The following is a 20,063-nucleotide window of genomic DNA, read 5'->3' as shown; positions in this document are numbered from 1 at the left end:
TTTTGCTTTATTATCAGGAGCACCGTCATTATCAATTTTTGTCGTCTTTGGTTGTGGGAGCGGCCGTCTTTGCAGACCGGCAGACTGACACATCTCGCCAAAGTCATCGACCAGCACTGACCGGGCCGTGCGAAAACCGTCTCTCGAGGAAAACAATCTAGCGTCCGCTCACAGGCCCTTCCGTGTACGTAGCTGGTTTTCCCATCTCTCTGCTATGTTTTCTATTGTCTTGGTTATTTTAGTCACACGCCAGTGATCCCCCAACCGCTCGTGCCTTGGCCTCGACGGGTAAGCGACATGCTCCCATCGTGGGGTAATCCGCTCCTCGCAGCAGGCCAGTTTCAGCATGATTCTCAGATTATTAGCCCATCTTTGACTGGTTCTTTATCTTCTTGGGAGAATGTTGCACCTGGACGTCTGCGTGCACGACTCGAAACACATTTAAACTGTCTGCTATTCCGAGGCTCGCAAACAAGGTGTTGAAACAGTCAATGGCACCTCATCACACGCAGTAAACCAAACATGCTCAGTGCCGTGTGGAAAGCTTGTTTCTTCGATGCAGGGGCAACTCTAGTTATTCCTCTTTCTTTTTTAGCCCTGTCCTTCGTTTCTGACTGCTTTTCTGCTCCCTTTTCTACAGACGTTGCAGTTCCCTGCAGGGGTCGCCTCCAGTGGCGTCTCTAGCGTGGTTCAGTGGCTGACCGAGGCCCTGTCGTCCAGTAACACAGCGATCTGGTTAGCTGACGTTGCATCCATCGGGCCTCTCGCGCGGCCACTGGCCAGCAGTGCCACATCTCTTTGTTACTTACCAGTAGTGCATTTCCAAGTCCCCATACAGGTATTCGTCGCTGCTCGCAGCTTCTGGCTGGCTCTTCTGAAACCCGCACCAGTTTCAGATTCATACATTTCTTGCCTTTCCTGTTCTTTTGACCGAAGATACATCGTAAAGGAAGATGCATGGGCTGCGGTACTATCAATGGCCTTTAAAGGGGATAATAGCCTCCATCACGTTTACGACGATGTCTGCGGCCGGCCTCACGGTGGCGGTGTGCTAGCTCTCATCCACGGCGCCTAGGCACGCAGCCTGTGATGTCGCTCCTCGGGCATGGCCGTCTCCTCTCCAAGCCAACAGCATTCATCCGAAATTTGCCTCTGGACTAAACACAATACAAAACCAGCTAATCCCCCTAGCCACGGCCTCACCGCACATCGCCAGCTCAACCACCGCCACGTGTGCTCGCGTCTGTGGCCGTGTGTAACGCCGGCCAGTTCCTGCGGCCCATCCATTTCCAATCCCTCGGGCCCTGGACACGACATGCCCTTGTGTACTCTGCTGCTGCAGGACTTATTCCCGGAATAGCTGGTGCTTGCAGGCACGCCCCGTTTACAGCTCTCCTCGCACAAGGCTGCGGGTCGCATGACGGGCCGCTCTCAATAGACGACATCTCATGCGTGACGGCCCAATGCCAGCGCGACAATGAAATAATTACACTTCAAATATCTAGTCCGTAATAATTACAAGACCTGTGGCTTGGCTGCAGATAGCTACACCCCAGCCTCGGCGCTTCGCCCAAAATTTGGATTCAACGGCCCACGAAAAAACCTAGCCGTCGATGATGCACACCGCGGCGCATGATTCTCGGCATCGCCCTTTTCATGGCATCAATCATGCCATGAGCTATTTACTTTATACCGGGCTAATCCTTCGTAATTAAACATCAAGCGACTGCTAATCTGTATATGCCCTCTGCCCCCCTGTTTCTGAAGCCCGTCGTTCGCGCCATGAGCCAAAGTTGTAACTACCCTGTACCACGAAGCATCATCTTCTTCAAACTTGATGGCCATACAGCATAGCGCCAGGCTACAGAGCAATGCTAGCGCGACCCGAGCAACGGGATTGCTTGATTCAACACAGACGTATACTTTATTGGACACCATGCAATACGACGCAACGTTAAGAACGGTACGCTTCAAAGGCCCGTGGTTTCGGACAACCGATATTCATTGTGTTATCTATTCAACAAGCCATCTAGCATCTATAACAGCGCAATGCTATATCATTTCCCATGTATTTGAGCACGAGACGTGCAGTTTCTAGACGCCGACCATTGTCCAGCCCAGCCCCTATTCTTTAATGTCCCCCTCGCAGTACCCATTCCTCGTCCACAGCTTCATCCGGTCCCTCTTGAACTCCTCAAAGTCCCATTCTCTATCTTCTAGCTCCTTGGGGAACAAAAACACATACGTCTTGGTCTCCTTGACCTCCTCGTCCCCGTCCAGCCGCACCTTGACCGTGTCCAGCCGGTACTCCTTGCCCTCGTAGTCGTCGAGCTTCTGCATGTTGGCCGTCGTCAGCCCCGTCACGTAGACGCCCCGCACCGACTGGCCCGGCTGCGGCACGATGCCCGGGTAATCGGCGTACTGCACTCGGTGCCGGCAGTAGTCGTCGAGCACGGCCGGCGCGAACGAGTGCAGCGCCTGGATGGCGGCGGGAGGGGACTTTGTGCCGTAGCACACGCTAAAGAAGACTTCTGGGGCCATCTGCTCCGTTCGGTTAGAGTTATAAACAAGGACTTGCTGCAAAAATCCTCAGTGCTAGTTACCAGAGTGCCTCGGAGGATGTTAGTAGGGGACCCCTCTGTTTGGTGGTGGGCTAGTCGCTTACCATAGAAGAAGCCGGTGAGATCGCCGCTCATCTTGGAAACTGGTTCTATGACTGAGATTACAGTTTCTGCCGTCTATGAGAAACACGCTCGGGAGGCTTCAAGCGAATCTCCTTTGTCGAAATGTGATCGAAATGTGATGATGCTGAGTATTGAGTGTTGCCTGGCGATTTATGGGCCGAGACGCCTTCCGATAACCGCACGTGGGGTAACGGCGATGGAAGGCCGCTGTGACACAACAGCGCAGCAATTAAACACTTTTTTCCTCTTCCTCTATCAGTTGCGGAACTGCCTCTTTTGGCACAATGACTTTATAAATTGCGGAAATACCCTTCTGCTAGTTGAATGCGAGATCTCATCGCGAGAAGCACGTGTGTCACTCAATTCGCGGATGACACCAAGTCGGGTGCCAATTGGCTACCACCAGATTCCGAGATCCTCCGTACATCAATCATCTCTTTGCGATGGCCTATTCAAGAACAGCCTCGACTCAGTTCAGATAATCAAGCATGGAGAGATATAAATATCGCGCAAAGCGAGACCGGGATTGCGCCTGTGACGCGGGGTTAATGAGGCGGCGGCTCCCGTCCCATCGCCATCCGCGACGCGGCGTGGCGGCCAACATCAACGGGCCGCCCGCACTGCAGGGAGTCTTGCCCACCTGCCCAGCATAGTCGCAATGTAATAAAATGAGATGTAGGTCAATAGTCCCTCATCTGTATGCGCACTATTCAAGCTCATCTTTTCTGCATGTCTCCATATTGGGCTAGCTGCAGAAACGCTTCGAGCCCACTCTCGCCATGCAGTAGCTGCAAGTTGGCCAATACCGCTTCTGCAAGCGTTACTCTACTGGCGGCCCTAAAGACCGACTGCTATCTTCTCCGCATTCAAATCGCGATAGAGAGCGGAACTTTTGCCATAGCGCTTGCCACTCACTGATACTGCGTCAACACGCCTGACTGGTTGGCACTTGGCACTGTTAAGAGGCGGGGCAGGATCGCAAGGCAAGGTGCTGCTCTCCTCAAGTGGATTTGGCAAAGATGATCGTTCCTCTATTTGGGGCTCAGCTTCATAGAACCTACGAGGCTGGTTGCTTGACCGACACAGTATGAAGAGAGGAGATCTTGCGTAACCTCAAGCGCATGAGTACGGGCGCTTGCCGCTTGGCGAGAAAATAGATAGCACCGAAGCACAGCTGCTTACTGTCAATCAGCACAATGTTCTCATATCTTCGCTAACTACTGATAAGCTGGCCGCGCCACCCTCCCGAGTACTAACTAGCGCGTGCATGAGATGAGTCGTGTGCCGCGCCACAGGATGCCTGCCGACCTTGCTACCAACGAGCTACGAAGCGACTGAGGAAGACCCCCCGCTACCAGCAATTTCCCCCAAGAGGCGCTGTATAGGAAAGCTCTAACAGGGACGCTTAGAGCAATTCTTCTTAGACAGCAGCTGTATGCTGTTCTCGTCCATCGTTTCACGAAATATATTGTGGCACCTCTTTTTTTGGCAGTTGGCCCAACAATACGCCTCGCCTGCACGCCAGCTCCGGAAGCATCATGACTAGCGTGCTGGCAGCTGCGAACCGCGACACAACAGCATGCCGAGATAACGACCGAAAAGCAGAGCGCAAAAAAACCCAGAACCGGATTGCGCAGAGAAATTACCGTACGTAGTGCCATATACCCAAAACCCTTGGCACTTTGAGAGGCGGCCTAACAACGTGTAGGTATCAACCAGAAGAAAAAAATGCGAGCACTCGAGGCAGCCGTGAGCCGAACGACGATGAGCTGGAACCTAGAAGAGACTGCAGCGCAACCACTGCTCGCAGGCCTTGGTAGCTCCCCATTGCCATTGACAACACTACCTCTAGCCGCCCTGGCAGCTGCGATAGAAGAGAAAGATTCCGGGCCCATCTTGGCTCCTCCCGATAGCTTGCTAGATGTCTACACATGGACCAACGACACAGACTCGTCTATTCAGCACGAGCTGGAAGGTGCAGCACACCAGCCTTCCCTAACTCAGACGCCGCTTCACGTTGCCCTGAGAGCCCAAAACGAGCCTATTGTCAGACTGTTGATGGAGAAAGGCGCTGATCTGACCAAGACAGACGATGATGGGCTAACCGCCCTTCACATCGCGGCGCAGTGCTGCAAAGCTCCTTTGCTACAACTAATTATATGCAATCTCACTGACATGAACACGCAAGACGCCAATGGCCAAACAGCACTGTTCTACGCGGTGAAGGCGGGAAGCGAGGATAAAGTCAGATTACTCGCGAGCTCACATATAGACATGAACCTGAAGGATGTTTGGGGTCGTACGGCACTTCATCACGTAGCGGAGAGTGGCTCAAAGTCCATGGCGGAACTATTACTAGAGTGTGGCGCTCATGTCGATGGCTCCTAGCACTTGCGACTGCGAATTTTGTTGTTTACGTTAGATAAATACGAATCATCTTCTGATAGCGCATATAGTTATGTTAGATTCTCATCTTTCGGACGGCTGACGTTATTCCGACGCGTGTAGCAGTTCTGATTACGTTACTAGTGGTGGGCAACTGGGTCTGCCGCGGCGTCTTGACACGAGAAAATGATCAGGTAATTCTATAACCAGCAGTGGAATTATTAGTATTTCGTAACTCAACCCAAATTTTCGCACTCTCACAATTCACTGGTACGTTTTCCAATCGCCCGCCGTGTTTTGTTGCGCTTTTTCTTTATCCGCGTGTTCTACGATCATTGGTAGCGGCAGAATATTCGGCTCGCCATCCCACCGAATGCGTTTGCCAAAATTCAAATTCGATTCCATCTTGACAACAGCAATGTATCGGTGGCTCGAATCGGGCTATGCTCGTATACCTTTAAAGAACCGGGAGCTTGACTTTCCCGAGTCTTCGACTGATGAGGAGGCCCAGGGGCCCCTTCGGAAGGCACATTTTCTCCTCGGCGCTGTGTGTTCACTAGCCTTAATAGTAATCATTTTTGAGCTGCTCATGATTATTGATCTACACAAGTCCTCCTCGCACTTCAAAAATATGCGACAAGGCTATGCTCAGATGGTGGAGCGTCGATACGGAGCGAGCCCGACCTACCAATCTCTAGACCATAAATTTGATGGTCTCTGGAATGAGACCGAGACGTCTTCAATCATCTTGTCTTCTAGGGGAATGTCTGACGGAAAAGAAGATATTGGAGCAATAAGCATGTAAGGCATACAATTCTTTCGAGCCTCAACACCATACTCTACGCGAACTCATTCGAAGATTTGTGCAGGTTCCATCAACTTCATTGCTTAACCGCGATTCGCAAGGCTCTGCAAGACTCTCGAGATGGCAAAGATATTGGAATCGACTCACAACATGATGACCATTGGCCACATTGTCTAGACTACTTACGAAATGTACGTCATAGGCCATGAACTCTTTCGGCTTTTTTTAATACATCTAGACCATTTTGTGCTACGGAGATGACACTATTGAGCGAGGAGTTAGCCCTGATGGTACGAGCCGCAAAGTCATTTCAGGGTTCGACGACTTGAGATCATGCCGCAATATCGGAGAGATTTATTCTTTTAGAGAGCGAAACCACTGTACATTTTGCTGATAGAAAATTATCGAGAGTAGTACAGTAATTGAAGAATTTCTTGCTCTGCTTCACCTCAGCTTACTGCACTCTTTGCCGCGAGGGACAGGAATTATACCTGCCTTGTCTTCAATGATGAAGAGCCGAGAACGCCTAAAGTTTTGACCAGAAATAAAAGTCAAAAGCAATGGTAGTTTCACGGGTCGCAGAAGCGAAATTGGTCGTCAATAAACATGTCATTTCGCCTTTAAAGATGAAGAACTGGATATGCACTATACTACTGCAAGATGACACATTGCCAGATGAAATAGTGATTTTCATTGAAAAAGTCTCAAATTTTCCATATCTAAAGTATATATCAAACGTTTCATCTGTCTTGTGTCTTACTTCTTGTCCGCGCTACCCGTGGTGCTCCATTTGTCGTACATATCGGCTCGGTCGACAATGTTGCGCGCTTCGAGAGCTCGACTCTCAACATTGCTCAAAACACCAGCTAGATAGTGCTGGTTAGAATTATCATGTGGAAAAGAGATTATGCATGCAACTTGCCCCCTGGAGCGGCGGTGACGGCACCGATCGTGACGAGCGCAAGATAGACTGCAGTAGTTTTCATTGGAAGCAGGAATTCTCTTCAAACTTTTGAATTAGAACGAAAACTGGATTGACGCTGCTATGACTCTGGCTCGCTTTATAATAGTTTCATACCACACAGGCTCTAGAGCAGCCACACGTTGCGTTCCATAATGCCTTACGTTGTGATCTACCGTTCTCCCGTAATAGCTCAACACATCTTCTTCGACCAGAGAATGTGGAAAACTTCGAATCTGCGTAACGAGACGCACTGACGTCATTATTCGCTGAGTTGCTGTCGATTTTAATATCGGTGTATTCCCCCTGTGGAACTAGGAGACCGACAACTACTCGCCACGTTTGCAAATCCTGAAAATCTCGCCTTTCTACGATTCAATTTTGTGCGCGAGCAGATAATGTTCAGGATGACGCCCACAGGTTCCGATCAGTTCTCTCTGCTGGAGAATCAGCACTTGGAGAAAGGGGAATGGGGCAAGCCGCCGAATACCACAAGGTCCTGTATGCGGTCGGTTCTACAAATTCATTTCAACTGCATACATTTATGCTTTTTATACTGCCTTATTGCCATTCTATCATGGAACATAGTACTGATGCACTCCAACTTAAGCCCTCTTCTGTATTGTAAGTAAAGGGCGTCATGATCTACTTTCCAACTTAGCTGCTAAAACGAGATGATTCGAAGCGCCGGCACAAGGAGCAATTAGATACAAAAAAGAACTCTGGCCTGACAGTCTCAGCGCAAAGACGCCCTATATGGCTGACGGCGCGGGTGGTTTGCCGACTGATGAGACTGACCGCCTGTGGGATGAGCTGTATCAATGCAAGTTTTAATGATCTTCCGCGTGATGACGAATTCTGCCATTCTAACAAGAGATAGTTGGGATTGTTCATATTCGTTCCTCTCTCGCCGCGAAACTGGTCAACGAAACAGCAGCTTTGCCTGATGGTACCGATCGGTACCCAGTGGAGCTGGGTGTTTTCCACCAGCTACATTGTTTGAACAGCCTACGCAAAGCCTTCTACCCGGCTCGCTACGCAGATTATTACACTGATCTTTTGTCTTCGAACGGTGAAGGCCATCAGTTGAATTATACGTCGCATGATGCACATCATCTTAATCACTGCATTGAAAGCCTCAGGATGAGTGTGATGTGCCATTCTGATATATCTACCCATACATGGGTCTATGATCGGTCGGAAATGCTTCCCAAAGCGACTTTGCATATTCAGCACACTTGTCGAGATTTTGAAGCCATCAGAAAATGGGCTGGTGAGCGAGCTATAGTCGAAGATGTAGACATAGAGTGGCGACGCGGCACTGAGTCGGACTTTACATTCGAAGGGGGAACTATCAACCTGTGAAGTTTCAGAAATCTTACTACAGAAATCAAATATACCGTTTTTGGGCGTTTGTGTATTGCTTGGACCATCATATTGCTATGCATTGTGTACGCGTTTGACAAGTCGCTCGGCTATGGAAACCGACGTCGAGCCAACTTTCCAGAGTCCGGGCACTAGCTTGACGTTAGCGTATGGTGGCCGCTTGAACAACAGTAGATGAGTGAGCCCCGCGATTTTAATCAGGGATGAGGTGAGTGGCATTACGTTATGCCTCTATCTATTAGCGTGCGCATGATGACCGACCGATTCGAACTGGAGTACGCCACCAACCTCTCAAGAGGCTAATGAGCCTTGGGTGGTAGGGTCACGCAACTAGCCTCCGATGGGCTGCAGGAGCTCCCTGAACTAACTAACGTAATGGGGCTTGTGGATTTCTCTACAGAGAAAGCTCCTGCTCTCTGTTGTGCCGTCAGATGTTGTCCCGATTTCGCGCCCTTCACGAAGCGGTTCAGTTGGCGGCCGCTAGCATCGTTGTCGCTTTGAAGCGTTACCCAGCTAAGATCGAACTTGAACGACTTTTGCTCTGCTCGAGGACGCGAACATGTCTACAGTTTTTCAAGAGCCGCCGCAGGCTCCTCCCCTCTTCAATTACACTGCCGATACTGTTAATCGACTTGCCCGTTCCATCGTTGACACAAGACGCAAGTTGCTCGACAAAATAGCATCCACAATTACTCGGGAAACAGCAACTTTCGAAAATGTGGTGGAGGCTATCGCTCGTGACTATGACTATGCGAGCATAAATACGCGGGTGATCTACTTTTGTACCAAGGCCGCGTCGACAGAGGAGCTGCGCGACGCTTGTCGCAAGGCTGACGATGAACTAGACGACTACGAGATCGACAGTTCCACGCGCGAAGACGTATTCCAGCTAATCGATGCTGTTCATTCGAAGCGAGGTCGATTATCACTCTGCCCAGAAGACCTGCGCTTAATCGAAAGGATGCATAAGCAAAGCATCTCAGACGGCCTCGGCATAGTCCCCGGCCCGAAACGTGATCATTTCAAAAAGATACGAGCACGCTTAGATGCGTTGCAAGCCAAATACAAGAAGAATCTTGTTGAGGAAAAGGGTTTTATTTGGCTCGAACGGCACGAGCTTGACGGCGTTCCGGAAGATGTCATCTGCACTCTCGAACAGGCCAATAGCGAGGACAGTCAGAAGCTGCGCCTTACGTTCAAGTATCCTCACCTGCGGCCGGTGCTGGGACATGCGACAGATCCTGACGTTCGCCAGCGAGTTTGGCTTGCCAATCAGAACAAAGTTAGTCGAGGTAATATTCAAACCGCGGATCTGATGTTTTTTAACATGATGCAGTGCCCAGAAAATGCGGCTTTGTTTAACGAAACCATTCTTTTGCGGGATGAAGCTGCTCGCATGCTGGGCTTCAAGAGCCACGCGACTCGGAAGCTCAGAGGCAGCATGGCCAAAAACCCCGAGAAAGTATGGGCGTTCTTGACTGAGCTTCAGTCGCCACTAACGCTAGCGGCAGAGAAGGAGTTGAGCAATTTGAGGGGCATCAAAGCGAGAGATTGCATCGCGAGAGGCCTAAAAAATGACGGCAATTTCTACTTTTGGGACCTTGACTACTACGAACGACTCATGTTGGAATCACAACATGGCGTTGACTTCTTACAAATCGCAGAATATTTCCCTCTTGACAACACTGTCTCCGCAATGCTCAACATTTTCGAGTCACTCATGGGCCTCACATTTGAGAAGCTTGGAAGCCAAGCTCTGGCAAGATTGAGCCCTACTGGGCAAGCTGACGATGTCAGATGGCACCGAGATAACCTGGTTTTTAGCGCATGGGAAAGGGGTATTGATTGCGAGCAGGATGACACGGTAAAGTTTTTGGGCTATTTGTACATGGACTTGCATCCGCGCGAAGGAAAGTATGGCCACCTTGCTCAGTACAATCTCCAGCCGGGCTTCACGCTCAGAGACGGAACGAGGCACTACCCGGCAGCAGCGCTATTGTGCAACTACAGCCTGCCCACCGCCGATAAGCCGGCGCTGCTAAAGCACAGCGAGGTCGTCAACCTGTTTCACGAGCTTGGTCACGCGATTCATAATCTGTCTAGCAAGACAATGTATTGCAAACTGCACGGTACAGCCAACCCACGCGATTTTGTGGAGGCACCGTCGCAAATGCTCGAACATTGGTGTTGGACGCCAAGTGTTCTCAAATCAGTTTCACGGCATTGGAACACTGGTCAAAATCTCCCCGATGCACTAATTGACGGTCTGGTGGCAACCAAAAACGTCAATTCGGCTCTGGCTGATCTTCGTGATCTTCAGCTTGCATTATTTGACATGAAATGCCACGACCCCGAGAGCCACGATCAGCTTGAGAGCCTAAGTCCTACCTCCCTGTACCAAGAGCTCCTTACCTCAACCACTCTTCTTCAAGGCCCTGATTTAAAATTGACGAATGAGTAAGAGTCAATATGACATGTGCTGACGGCAGCTTGCTGATTACTTGGGGTAGAGATTGGAGCCATGGCTACGCAAATCACGTTCACCTCATGGGCGGCTACGACGCGGGTTACTATGGGTACCTCTACTCCAAGGTCTTTTCCACGGACATGTTTTACTCGGCTTTTAGAATGAATCCAATGGACGAAAGACAAGGCAGGAAATATAGACAATCTGTTCTGGAGTATGGCAGTAGCCGGGATGAGCTTCAGGGTTTAACGGAATTCCTTGGTCGCGAACCCAGTTCAGAAGCCTTTCATCAAGAGCTGGGAATCGCAGATTATATCGGTATTTTGAATTCATAAAAACTGCATCACAGCTCACCATACAGACATAGCGCTACCAGAAGATGACACTTCGATGATTCATTGCAGATTACAAAAAAGTGCCAGTTCTACATCGGCTTTCCAACTCTATCCTTCATGCTGTCATTCCGTTATGTCCCGGGTATCTAATCCACGCCAAAGTCGGCAGTCTCCTCACATTTGCTAAACCACCACGGTGCTCAAAACAAAAAACACCATCGTCAACGCCAAGGAAATCCACGCAGGCTGCGACAGCTTTTCACCAGCGCTCCCCACCGGCCTGCTCTCGCCCTGCACGACGTTGGGGATGGCGCACACGGGCTGACTCGCCAGCACCTTGGACATGACCACACCATTACTCTGCTCCTGATTCTCGACAAAGGTGAAGAACGTGGCGATTGATTCCTTGACCACCCTGTCGTACGCCTTGAGCGTGCCTTGATCCTTTTCGTCGCCGTAGCTGACGCCGACCAGCGACACGACGCCGTAGCCCTCGGGCACGTCCACGCCGGGCAGACTGCTGAGGAAACAGCTCTTTTCTCTCGAAAGCGAGCCTGAGCCTTTTTTTTTTACCCACATAGTTAGTATAAAAACTGGAATTGGCATCTTCTTTCAATGTGTACGTACCTGTGGAAGCGGAAAGTTCGCATTCGTCACTGACGTCCGGATCTAGTGACGCACAACCATCCGTCGCCCGGCTCGCAATGTCATCATTGAACCCCCTGATGCACTTCTTCGACAAGACGCCATCGCACGTGTCGTTGCCTTGCTTGTTCTTCAAGCTCTTGTCGTAGCCGCCCGACGTGTACATGCAAAAGCTCGTGCTGTTACCCTGGTCGCTGTCGAGAAACGACCCCGGCACGCCGAGCCAGCGGTGGATAAAGGACGTTCGGCCACCGTTTTGGCTGCCGTCCTGCAGCGTCAGGTAGTAGTACCAGGGCTCGTCGTTGCCGGAGACGGCGCGCGCGGTGAAGTTTGTGGTGCCCGTGGCGTTGTAGTAGGCAATGTTGCGGACGTCGGCCAGCCTGCTCTTGCGGGTGCTCTCGGAGCAGTTGCCCGTAAAGGTCAAGTTGAGGCCGGCGACCGCTTGGCTGAGAGCCAAGACGACGGCCAAAAATGGCGCCAATTGGATAGCCATGATTATTTGCTGAATTTGGAAAAAAGAATTGCTTGTATATTTCTCTGCTACTTGCACAGTAATTCGTAGGATATATTCATCGCAGGACTTGTGCATCTTTAAATACTAGGGCAGGCAAGCTAGCAACTTGCCGTGGCGTCATAGGGTGAACGGCGCGAAGGCGACCATAGCCTTGTCGCGCGCCCAACCAACCCGTCAACGGAAAAAGACTTAAGTTAGCGCCTTGTGCAGGAGGCCATTTGCGAGCCTCACTGTGTGTTGATTCTCGGGCATTTCCAGTATTGGCAAGGCTCGGGCTTACACGCCCGTGCACATGACGTCGGGCGAGCAGCCTTACAAAAAAAGCCATCGCTATTCGATGCCTTGTCTCCCAAATAAAGCCTTGGAACTTTAGAATAAATAAGAAGCATGTATTCAAATTCAAGTCGCATCTGTGTCGTGTCACGATCTTAGAAAAGGTCACTAGCATTCATGGCTGTTCAAGATCCGATTGAGCAACCATTCATTCGTAACTCACATGGCGTCTTACATTAATGAGAGACGTTCAGCGTCCTGATATCCGATAGTTAAACACAATAATCAACTAATTATTCATCTTCAAGGTCTGAGTTTACCTCTTGTTTCGCATCCTTTCCGCTGGTCTTCTTCCTCGGCTTCAGCCACTCCTCCATGCCCGCTGGCCAGTACACGCGATTCTCTGGCCCTCCCATGCCAAAATCCTCGGCACTCACACTCTCCTCCCCTGTACCATTCTCTTCTCCTCCACCATCGCCATTCGCCTCCTTCTTAAGCTTTTTATCAGCCGCCTTCTTCGCCGCCCTCGGCTCGTCGTCGTCGCGCTCATACGGGACGACACTGTTGGCGAGGTCCCACCCCGGCAACTTGTAGGTGCGCATGAGCTCAAACACGGCCTGCTCCTTGTCCTTGGCCTCAATCATCAAGTCCATGTCGCGGGCGCACGGCGGCAGCACCTTTACGCGCGGCGAGTGCTTGCGGCGTTCGCGCGGCGTGACCGCCCCGGCCGTGGGTTCACTGTAGTGCATCTTCTGCTTGATGCCTTTCCGGGTCCACGTCGCCGCGATGCGCGGATACAGCGCCACGATGTCCTGCGTGCCCTCGCGGAGGCTGCTCGCGTCGAAGACGATGTTGTGGTGGTGGTAGTCGAGCACCAGCGGGATGTTGAGCTCTTCGCAGATGGGGAGCAGGTCGTGCACGCTCCACGCCACGTCGTCGTTTTCGAGCACCAGCCGGTTCTTGACGCCCTGCGGCAGGGTCTGGTAGTTGTCGCGGAAGCGGTCGAGCGTCGCCTGCTTGTCGCCAAAGGTGCCGCCCATGTGCAGGATCATGACGGCGTCGCGGTCCTGCTGCGGCGGCAGCTTGAGCAGGGACAGCAGCTCGTCGTGATACGCGAGATCGCGAAACGACGCGGAAACGACTTCCTTTCGCGGACTGCCGATTTGCGTAAACTGGCCCGGGTGCGTCGTCAGACGATGTCCCAGCTCAGCCGCCACCTTGCCTGCCTCGCCGAGCGCATTGGCCGCGAACGGCGCCAGCTTGTATCCGTACTCGGCGTGGCTGGCAAAGGGAAACATTTCGCTGCTTAAGCGCATGAATTTGATGCCGTACTTGTCGTTCCAGCGCAGCATCCTGACGATGTCCTGGGCATTAGCGACACCCAGGCTCTGCACAAACCGAAGTCCGCGCTCCGGATCTGCTGGCTTCGACTTGTCAGGTCTGTTCTTCGTGGGATGCTCGGGCTGTGAAGGGTCGAGGAGGGGATGCCGATGCTCGAGGATCGATGCTATTCGACATGTTCTTGAAGAAAAGACTGGCGGATTGGCTGTCCTGAGATAGGTATTTAAGCAAGCCTTGCTTGTAGTTAGTCCCTGTTGATGCAAGTTGTGCGTGGTCAAGAACACATGGGTGTTCTTACATAGCCCAGCCTTCCGGACCACGGTAACGGCAGTATATCGCTGTTGACGGGCGGAAGGCGTCTGGCGCCTCTCTCGACGGCCAGTGCTTCATCCTCGTCGACAACCTCGCCATCTGCGACGACGTCTTGGGTTTTCGACTTCCTGGCGGCGCGGACTTTCGCTGGCTTCTCAACGACCAGTGTCTTGTCGTCATCGCCAACCTCGTCCTCTGCGGGGACGGCTTGGGCTCTCGACTTGCGCGCATTGCGGATCTTGACCGGCTTTTCAACGATCTTTGTCTCTGATTTTATGACTGGCAAAGTCTCGATAACTTGCTCTTGCAATTTTTGGGTAGATCGACGCGGCAGTTTGCGGCGCGTCGACACGACCACGTCGGCTTCAGCTGCGACCGCGTCGATGACAGCCGCCTTTCGCTTGGGCGCCATGATTGAAGACGACAGAGTCAATGGCCGCCGATTCTTTGGCCTTGCAACAATTTGGATACCGCAACAACGATGAAGGGTGCGACGAAAGAATATCATGCGATTTTTCAGTTGCTGTCTCAGACGATGTAATGATGACGCTACCAAGTTTGATCACTTTATTGAAAAGCGGACATGTGTCGTAAGGAAGCGATTGGGGATGCAGGAGATGGAAAACACACTTCGAGGATAAATGAATGAACAGGACCCATCGAAGAGAACATCGATGCAGGGACCTGAAATGATTTATTGGCGATCTCGTGCCTGTAATTGTCGATGTGAACTTGCTGCCCAGATCGCGGGCCCCACCGCGTGGCGATCGAATCGGACGTCATTCTAGAACAACAGACACGGGGTTTCACGCTACCGATCGGAAATAACCGATTTTGATCTAGCAGCCGTTCTAGTTCATGTTTTTCTTCATCTTTTCCATCTCTATCCAAGGCACGATGAAACTGAATTCAAGCTTTCGCAACCAACGGCGGCCGAAAGAGGCACGCAAGGAGCGAGCATCATGAAGGTACCGACTACCTACCATGACAAATATTCCAGTCGGCTCAATCGGGCAACCTGCATCCTGGAGTTGGACTGCCCGAGCCAGTAACTTCTCATCATCTATCCGTATTTTCATCACAGTCACTGTTCTGCACACAGCGGTGAGCAGGGGCCTTGTGTGGGGCTTTGCTTGTCAGGGGTCAAACGAATAGATATTGGTAGATGGGTAAGAAATCATTAGCAAAGCCTCAGTATACATGTCTATTTTTTAGCTTTAGCATCAAGCCATCGCCAGTTTTCATCGAGGTATAAACGACGCGCAACTCTGCTTTCGGCTCCTTCCCCGACTGCAGTGGTGCATCCCTGATGCCCATCATTTGTCGCTCGATAAGCAGCCTTTACTCTTCTCTCCTTTGCTCTTCTTTTCACATATTTCCTTGTCTCGAGAACTCGTCAGTCTCTCGCAAACGGGGCTGGAAACAGTTACCTTTCGCTGAGAGACTATGGAGGTCTTCTTGAGCAATGTCCCCCTCAGCTTGACGGACGGCAATCTACAAACCGAGCTCAAGCCTCTCTTGAATGCTCTCGGCATCGTCGACTGGGTTGTTGATAAGCCCAAGCGGAAGCCCGTGGCCTGGATCTCATTTCTCAAGGCAAGCGATGGCGTCAAGTTCCTAAAGAAACACGGCAAGGTCAGCGCCCCGCAACGCCAAACTCAAGTGTCTGCTGCGTCGCCATCGCCTGGTGATGGTCATGGTGCTCCGCCCCGTGATCGCACCCCAGCTGTTGCGCGGCTGCTCCTCCTCTCGACGCCAATATATGTCGAGAAGAGCAGAAGAAAAGTGAATCCCCAGACGCTGGGACACCTTAGACACGAGTCCAAAGAGCGACAAACGAAGCCGGACAGGGGCCAGCGAGCATCAGCCATCATATGTCGCCTCAGGCAACTTTCCAGTGGCAAAATCATCTTTGCGCAGCCAAGAATGGAATTGAAGTATATGCAGCAGACACACCATCAGATTAGTGGCCATGCCACGTTTGGACTTCAATCTTTGGTGGTGAACAGTGGGCAGAGCATTCGAATGGACGTACCATACCACACAATCCAAGAGCTCGTCCTAGACCGCGGGTCGCAAAGTATAACGCTTATCCTAGAGGATCCGCCCAAATTCTTCGCCGAAATTACGGGATCTTCTGGCGATAGTAGAAGGTGGGAGCGACAAACAAGCTTTCCTTCCTGGGCAGGGCATTCCAAATATGTGGCCCATTGCCTGGTCTACCAATTGACACTTTCTGGCGACTACGACGAAGCAGTCCGTGCTCTCCGACTTCGCGATATCCTGCCCCTAAACTACTACAGCATACCGCTCAAATCTCTCCTGCAGCCCATTGAAGAGGATTATACTACAGGCATGAGAGCGTTCGAGGGCAAAATACAGAGCCTCGGGAGCAACAGAAAACCTATGGTCCCATTTCCGATCCTCTTTCAAGTTCAAACCCTTGTTTGGAATAACTACCTACACCCATACAGTGGAATTCGTGTGCTCGAAATTCTTGAGAGAAGAACCAGCAATTCCGCATGGAAAGGCGAGACACCACTGTTCACGGTCGACGCGATGAAGCGTTTGCTACAGAGAGTACCGTATCCTGTTCCGGGTACAGACCCAACGGAAGTTGATCCAGACGCCCTTGTGGAGAGTGTGGTGAGAGCAGAGATTGATCTTCGCAATCAGGATTCGTCCAGGTCTGGCTTGTATGGCCCAACGTTACCGCGGCATCAAACATGGGTCTTCAAAGCCATGGTTACTCCAACGCGCGTTTTTCTTCAGGGGCCCGATGCAGAGAGCCGAAACAGAGTTTTACGAATGTTTCCCGATCGCGACGATATGTTTCTCCGCGTTTCCTTTTGTGATGAAGATGGGCAAGACCTTACGTTCAGTCCAAAGGTTTCAAACGACACTGTGTACAAGCGATACCGCGAGGTTCTCGTGGATGGGATTCGGATTGCTGGAAGACAGTTCTCTTTTCTGGGATTTTCGCATTCATCGCTCCGTTCCCACTCGACCTGGTTCATGGCGCCATTTGTCGCCGCAAACGGCCAACTTCAGAGCCGCGACACGATCCTCGCAGTTCTGGGCGACTTCAGCGACATTCGCGTTCCCGCAAAATGCGCAGCTCGAATTGGCCAAGCGTTCTCTGAAACCCCATACGCTGTTGACTTGTTCAAAGCCAACATTCACGTTCGTTATATTCCCGACGTCAAATCGCCAGACGGCAAGCGTGTCTTTAGCGATGGCGTCGGTACGATATCGTGGGGCGCCATGCAAGAACTTTGGGATGCGCTGCCGAAGCGTTCTGTTGACGCCACATGCTTTCAAATTCGCTGGGCGGGCGTCAAAGGACTACTTGTGTTTGATCCGACATTGCAGGGCAAGGTCATTTGCGTGCGCAAGGAATCAATGATGAAGTTTCCCAGCAGAGATCTACGAGAGCTCGGAATCTGCGATGTAGCGTCGCGGCCATTGCGGCTGGTCCTTAATCGCTAAATGATCAAAATTTTGGAAGACATGGAGACTAACGACTCATGGTTCCTGGCACTCCAAAATGACGCGCTTGAGTTTCTACGCGGCGTTACTGCTACGGCTCTCAATACCAGCACTTTCCTACAATATCAGGATATCGGCAATGCCATCAACCTAGCGTCGTTCATAAAGCAGCTAGACAAGATGGATATCGACTACCGTTGCGATGCGTTCCTCAAGTCTGTCGTGGAGCACGTTGTCCTGCGTGAACTGCGGTTGCTCAAACACAAAGCACGGATCCCGGTCCCGAAAGGCGTAACGCTTTTTGGAGTCATGGACGAGACTGGATTTCTTAAGGAAAAGGAAGTTTACGTCTGCTTCGACGAAAGACGAGGTAAGAGCGGCGAGCTTATGGACGCCACTTTGACCGATGGTCCCATTATCGTCACGCGATCCCCAGCTCTCCACCCGGGCGACATTCAATACGTGAAAATGGTGAGGCCCCCCCAATCGCATCCTTTGAGGAGACTGAGAAACTGCATTGTATTCAGCCAGAAAGGTACACGCGATTTACCTAGCCAGCTGAGTGGTGGAGACCTTGACGGAGACCTGTACAATGTCATTTGGGACCCTCGCGCTCGACCCGGGAGGGTTTATGAAGCTGCCGATTATGCACGCGTGGTCGCCCCGTCCCTTAATAGGGCAGTTACCCGCCATGACATTGCGGACTTCTTTATTGACTTTATGAAGTCAGACATTCTGGGGTTAATTGCAATCAGGCATCAGATTCTTGCAGACGTCCAAGACGAAGGGACTGCTGACCTCGAATGCATTGAGCTCGCCGAGCTCCACTCAACTGCGGTCGACTATTCCAAGACTGGTATTGCAGTGGATTGGCGAGAGATGCCTCGGGCGCCGCGCTCGCGTCCCGACTTGTAAGTGTGACAATCCTCTTGACGGCCAGAGCTGTCCTACTGGGCCATGGCTAACGTTGATGCAAAGCCTCGCCCCCGCGCCTCCACTCCATGTCTACGATCTTGGCCAAATCAGCCATATAGCTGAAGAGGACGATTATGAGGACGTAAACGGCATGGGCATTGTCAAACAAAGGTATCATGAATCGCAAAAGATACTAGGCCGGCTGTATCATGGCATTGATGAGAAGAAGATCTGGAAGGAAGACATACACAGGCCCACCACGACAGACGGTCCGTCGGTATGGGCGCAGCTGATGGGACGAGTTCGTACTGATATGCGTTCATTCGGAATCAGGACTTACTACAGTCATCATTTTAAACAAGCCTTGAAGATTCGAGCACTGTGAGTCTGCCTGCTTCCATCCACCCGGCCATACGCGCTCAGTCTGACGTTGGACAGTTATGAGGACTCAATAGCGGACAGCATGTGGCACTTTTCCGATAATCCGAGAAACTGCATTTCCGAAGCAGAGGCCTTTTGCGGCTCGATTCTCAACAAAAAGGGTGTGCAGTCCCGGCAGCAGCGCGAGACGTCTATCCAGCTGAAAGAGGAGAGCGACAGGGTCATGACATGGATCACCAAGCTCATGCGCGACGGGATCGACCAAGGCGACGAAGCTGCGGCGAGTTTCGGCGATGAAGGCGACGACGATAGTCCCAACGAGCACAAGGCAATTCGTTTGTCCTGGGCGTGCTTGGTTGTAGGCTGCATCAAAGCTGGAGAAGGAGTAAAGTCGACAAATCGCGGGACGGGCGAGCTGCAGAGCTTTCGCGTCATTGCTGCCGCTTGCTTGGTGAAGGAACTGAATAGTCTGAGGAGCAGGCGTCTTCAGGAAGAGATTTACGACGACAAGATAAAGAATTCCAAAAGGCAAAGAGGTGCATGATCCGCGGTCGCTGTCGTTGGAACTGTCGACAATAAGACGCATGGCTAGATTCTGGGGGGAGACGAGATGAAATTGGAACAAAGTGTGTAGGGTTTGTTAACAGCATGTCGATTTAACGTCTGGAGATTATCTCTGAAACTGTTTGGAAAAGTATAGCGGGCATTTGGGCCTAAAGGACGCCACGCACCAATGTACTGGTGGCGGTCGGAGAAATGGTAAAGCTTGCGAAGTAAAGAAGGTCAAGTGAAGGGCAAAAATAAAGTGACTTTTTTTTCTTAAAAAAGAAAATAGTCCGAATTTAGTAACATCAATTACGCTGGTCATCGTGTGGGCTGCAGGTGGCTATCGCCACTCATTTAGCATAGCAACTATTCCAAGATGAACAATCTGTCCAAAAGCAAATCAAAGATACTAGCACCGTTTGGTCTACCATAAACGCGATCGGTTCATAAAGCAGCTCCGACATCGAGAGGCGGAAATCCTCAAACTAGCATCTTCATACATGGGCACTGGGCCTTGTCGATTTTTCAAGTCCAATGTCACCGGGGACTATTTTACGCGAGGGAGCTACAATATATCATTCTTTATTCAATCTTCCAGTGGGCAAAGATGGGTCACTATTGCTT

The 20,063-nt window shown here is 51.3% G+C and overlaps 7 protein-coding genes across 9 annotated transcripts; 5 read left to right on the top strand and 2 right to left on the bottom strand.

Moving 5' to 3' along the window:
* Positions 1-2,124: 2,124 nt before the first annotated feature.
* On the bottom strand, positions 2,125-2,696 carry LMH87_002412 (uncharacterized protein; the record flags this gene model as incomplete). The annotated part of the gene is made up of 3 exons (XM_056193862.1): positions 2,125-2,541; positions 2,604-2,611; positions 2,666-2,696. The coding sequence occupies 3 exons, from the start codon at positions 2,694-2,696 to the stop codon at positions 2,125-2,127; spliced, it is 456 nt and encodes a 151-aa protein (XP_056050857.1).
* A 1,526-nt stretch (positions 2,697-4,222) lies between these two features.
* LMH87_002411 (uncharacterized protein) lies at positions 4,223-5,072 on the top strand (the record flags this gene model as incomplete). Its single annotated transcript, XM_056193861.1, has 2 exons — positions 4,223-4,331; positions 4,393-5,072. The coding sequence occupies 2 exons, from the start codon at positions 4,223-4,225 to the stop codon at positions 5,070-5,072; spliced, it is 789 nt and encodes a 262-aa protein (XP_056050856.1).
* A 370-nt stretch (positions 5,073-5,442) lies between these two features.
* Positions 5,443-6,268, top strand: LMH87_002410 (uncharacterized protein; the record flags this gene model as incomplete). Its single annotated transcript, XM_056193860.1, has 3 exons — positions 5,443-5,870; positions 5,939-6,065; positions 6,113-6,268. The coding sequence occupies 3 exons, from the start codon at positions 5,443-5,445 to the stop codon at positions 6,266-6,268; spliced, it is 711 nt and encodes a 236-aa protein (XP_056050855.1).
* A 2,512-nt stretch (positions 6,269-8,780) lies between these two features.
* LMH87_002409 (uncharacterized protein) lies at positions 8,781-11,023 on the top strand (the record flags this gene model as incomplete). The annotated part of the gene is made up of 4 exons (XM_056193859.1): positions 8,781-9,003; positions 9,067-9,503; positions 9,558-10,678; positions 10,732-11,023. 4 exons carry the CDS (start codon positions 8,781-8,783, stop codon positions 11,021-11,023), a joined length of 2,073 nt encoding a protein of 690 aa, XP_056050854.1.
* Positions 11,024-11,206: 183 nt separating this feature from the next.
* Positions 11,207-14,616, bottom strand: LMH87_002408 (uncharacterized protein; the record flags this gene model as incomplete). Of its 3 annotated transcripts, XM_056193858.1 has the most annotated exons (6): positions 11,207-11,583; positions 11,651-12,170; positions 12,499-12,592; positions 12,691-12,713; positions 12,776-14,029; positions 14,095-14,616. In XM_056193858.1, the coding sequence occupies 6 exons, from the start codon at positions 14,614-14,616 to the stop codon at positions 11,207-11,209; spliced, it is 2,790 nt and encodes a 929-aa protein (XP_056050852.1). The 3 variants fall into 3 exon arrangements, with proteins under 3 accessions (XP_056050852.1, XP_056050853.1, XP_056050851.1); XM_056193857.1 differs by lacking the exons at positions 12,499-12,592; positions 12,691-12,713; positions 12,776-14,029; positions 14,095-14,616 and having other exon boundaries at positions 11,651-12,161; XM_056193856.1 differs by lacking the exons at positions 11,207-11,583; positions 11,651-12,170; positions 12,499-12,592; positions 12,691-12,713 and having other exon boundaries at positions 12,749-14,029.
* Positions 14,617-15,554: 938 nt separating this feature from the next.
* Positions 15,555-17,597, top strand: LMH87_002407 (uncharacterized protein; the record flags this gene model as incomplete). Its single annotated transcript, XM_056193855.1, has 1 exon — positions 15,555-17,597. One exon carries the CDS (start codon positions 15,555-15,557, stop codon positions 17,595-17,597), a length of 2,043 nt encoding a protein of 680 aa, XP_056050850.1.
* A 21-nt stretch (positions 17,598-17,618) lies between these two features.
* Positions 17,619-19,437, top strand: LMH87_002406 (uncharacterized protein; the record flags this gene model as incomplete). The annotated part of the gene is made up of 4 exons (XM_056193854.1): positions 17,619-18,068; positions 18,156-18,508; positions 18,576-18,893; positions 18,951-19,437. The coding sequence occupies 4 exons, from the start codon at positions 17,619-17,621 to the stop codon at positions 19,435-19,437; spliced, it is 1,608 nt and encodes a 535-aa protein (XP_056050849.1).
* Between the last annotated feature and the right edge of the window lie 626 nt (positions 19,438-20,063).

The sequence above is a fragment of the Akanthomyces muscarius genome, chromosome 3, assembly GCF_028009165.1.
Source record: "Akanthomyces muscarius strain Ve6 chromosome 3, whole genome shotgun sequence".
Taxonomy (NCBI): Eukaryota; Fungi; Ascomycota; class Sordariomycetes; order Hypocreales; family Cordycipitaceae; genus Akanthomyces; species Akanthomyces muscarius.
This window is presented reverse-complemented; position numbering and strand designations above follow the sequence as displayed.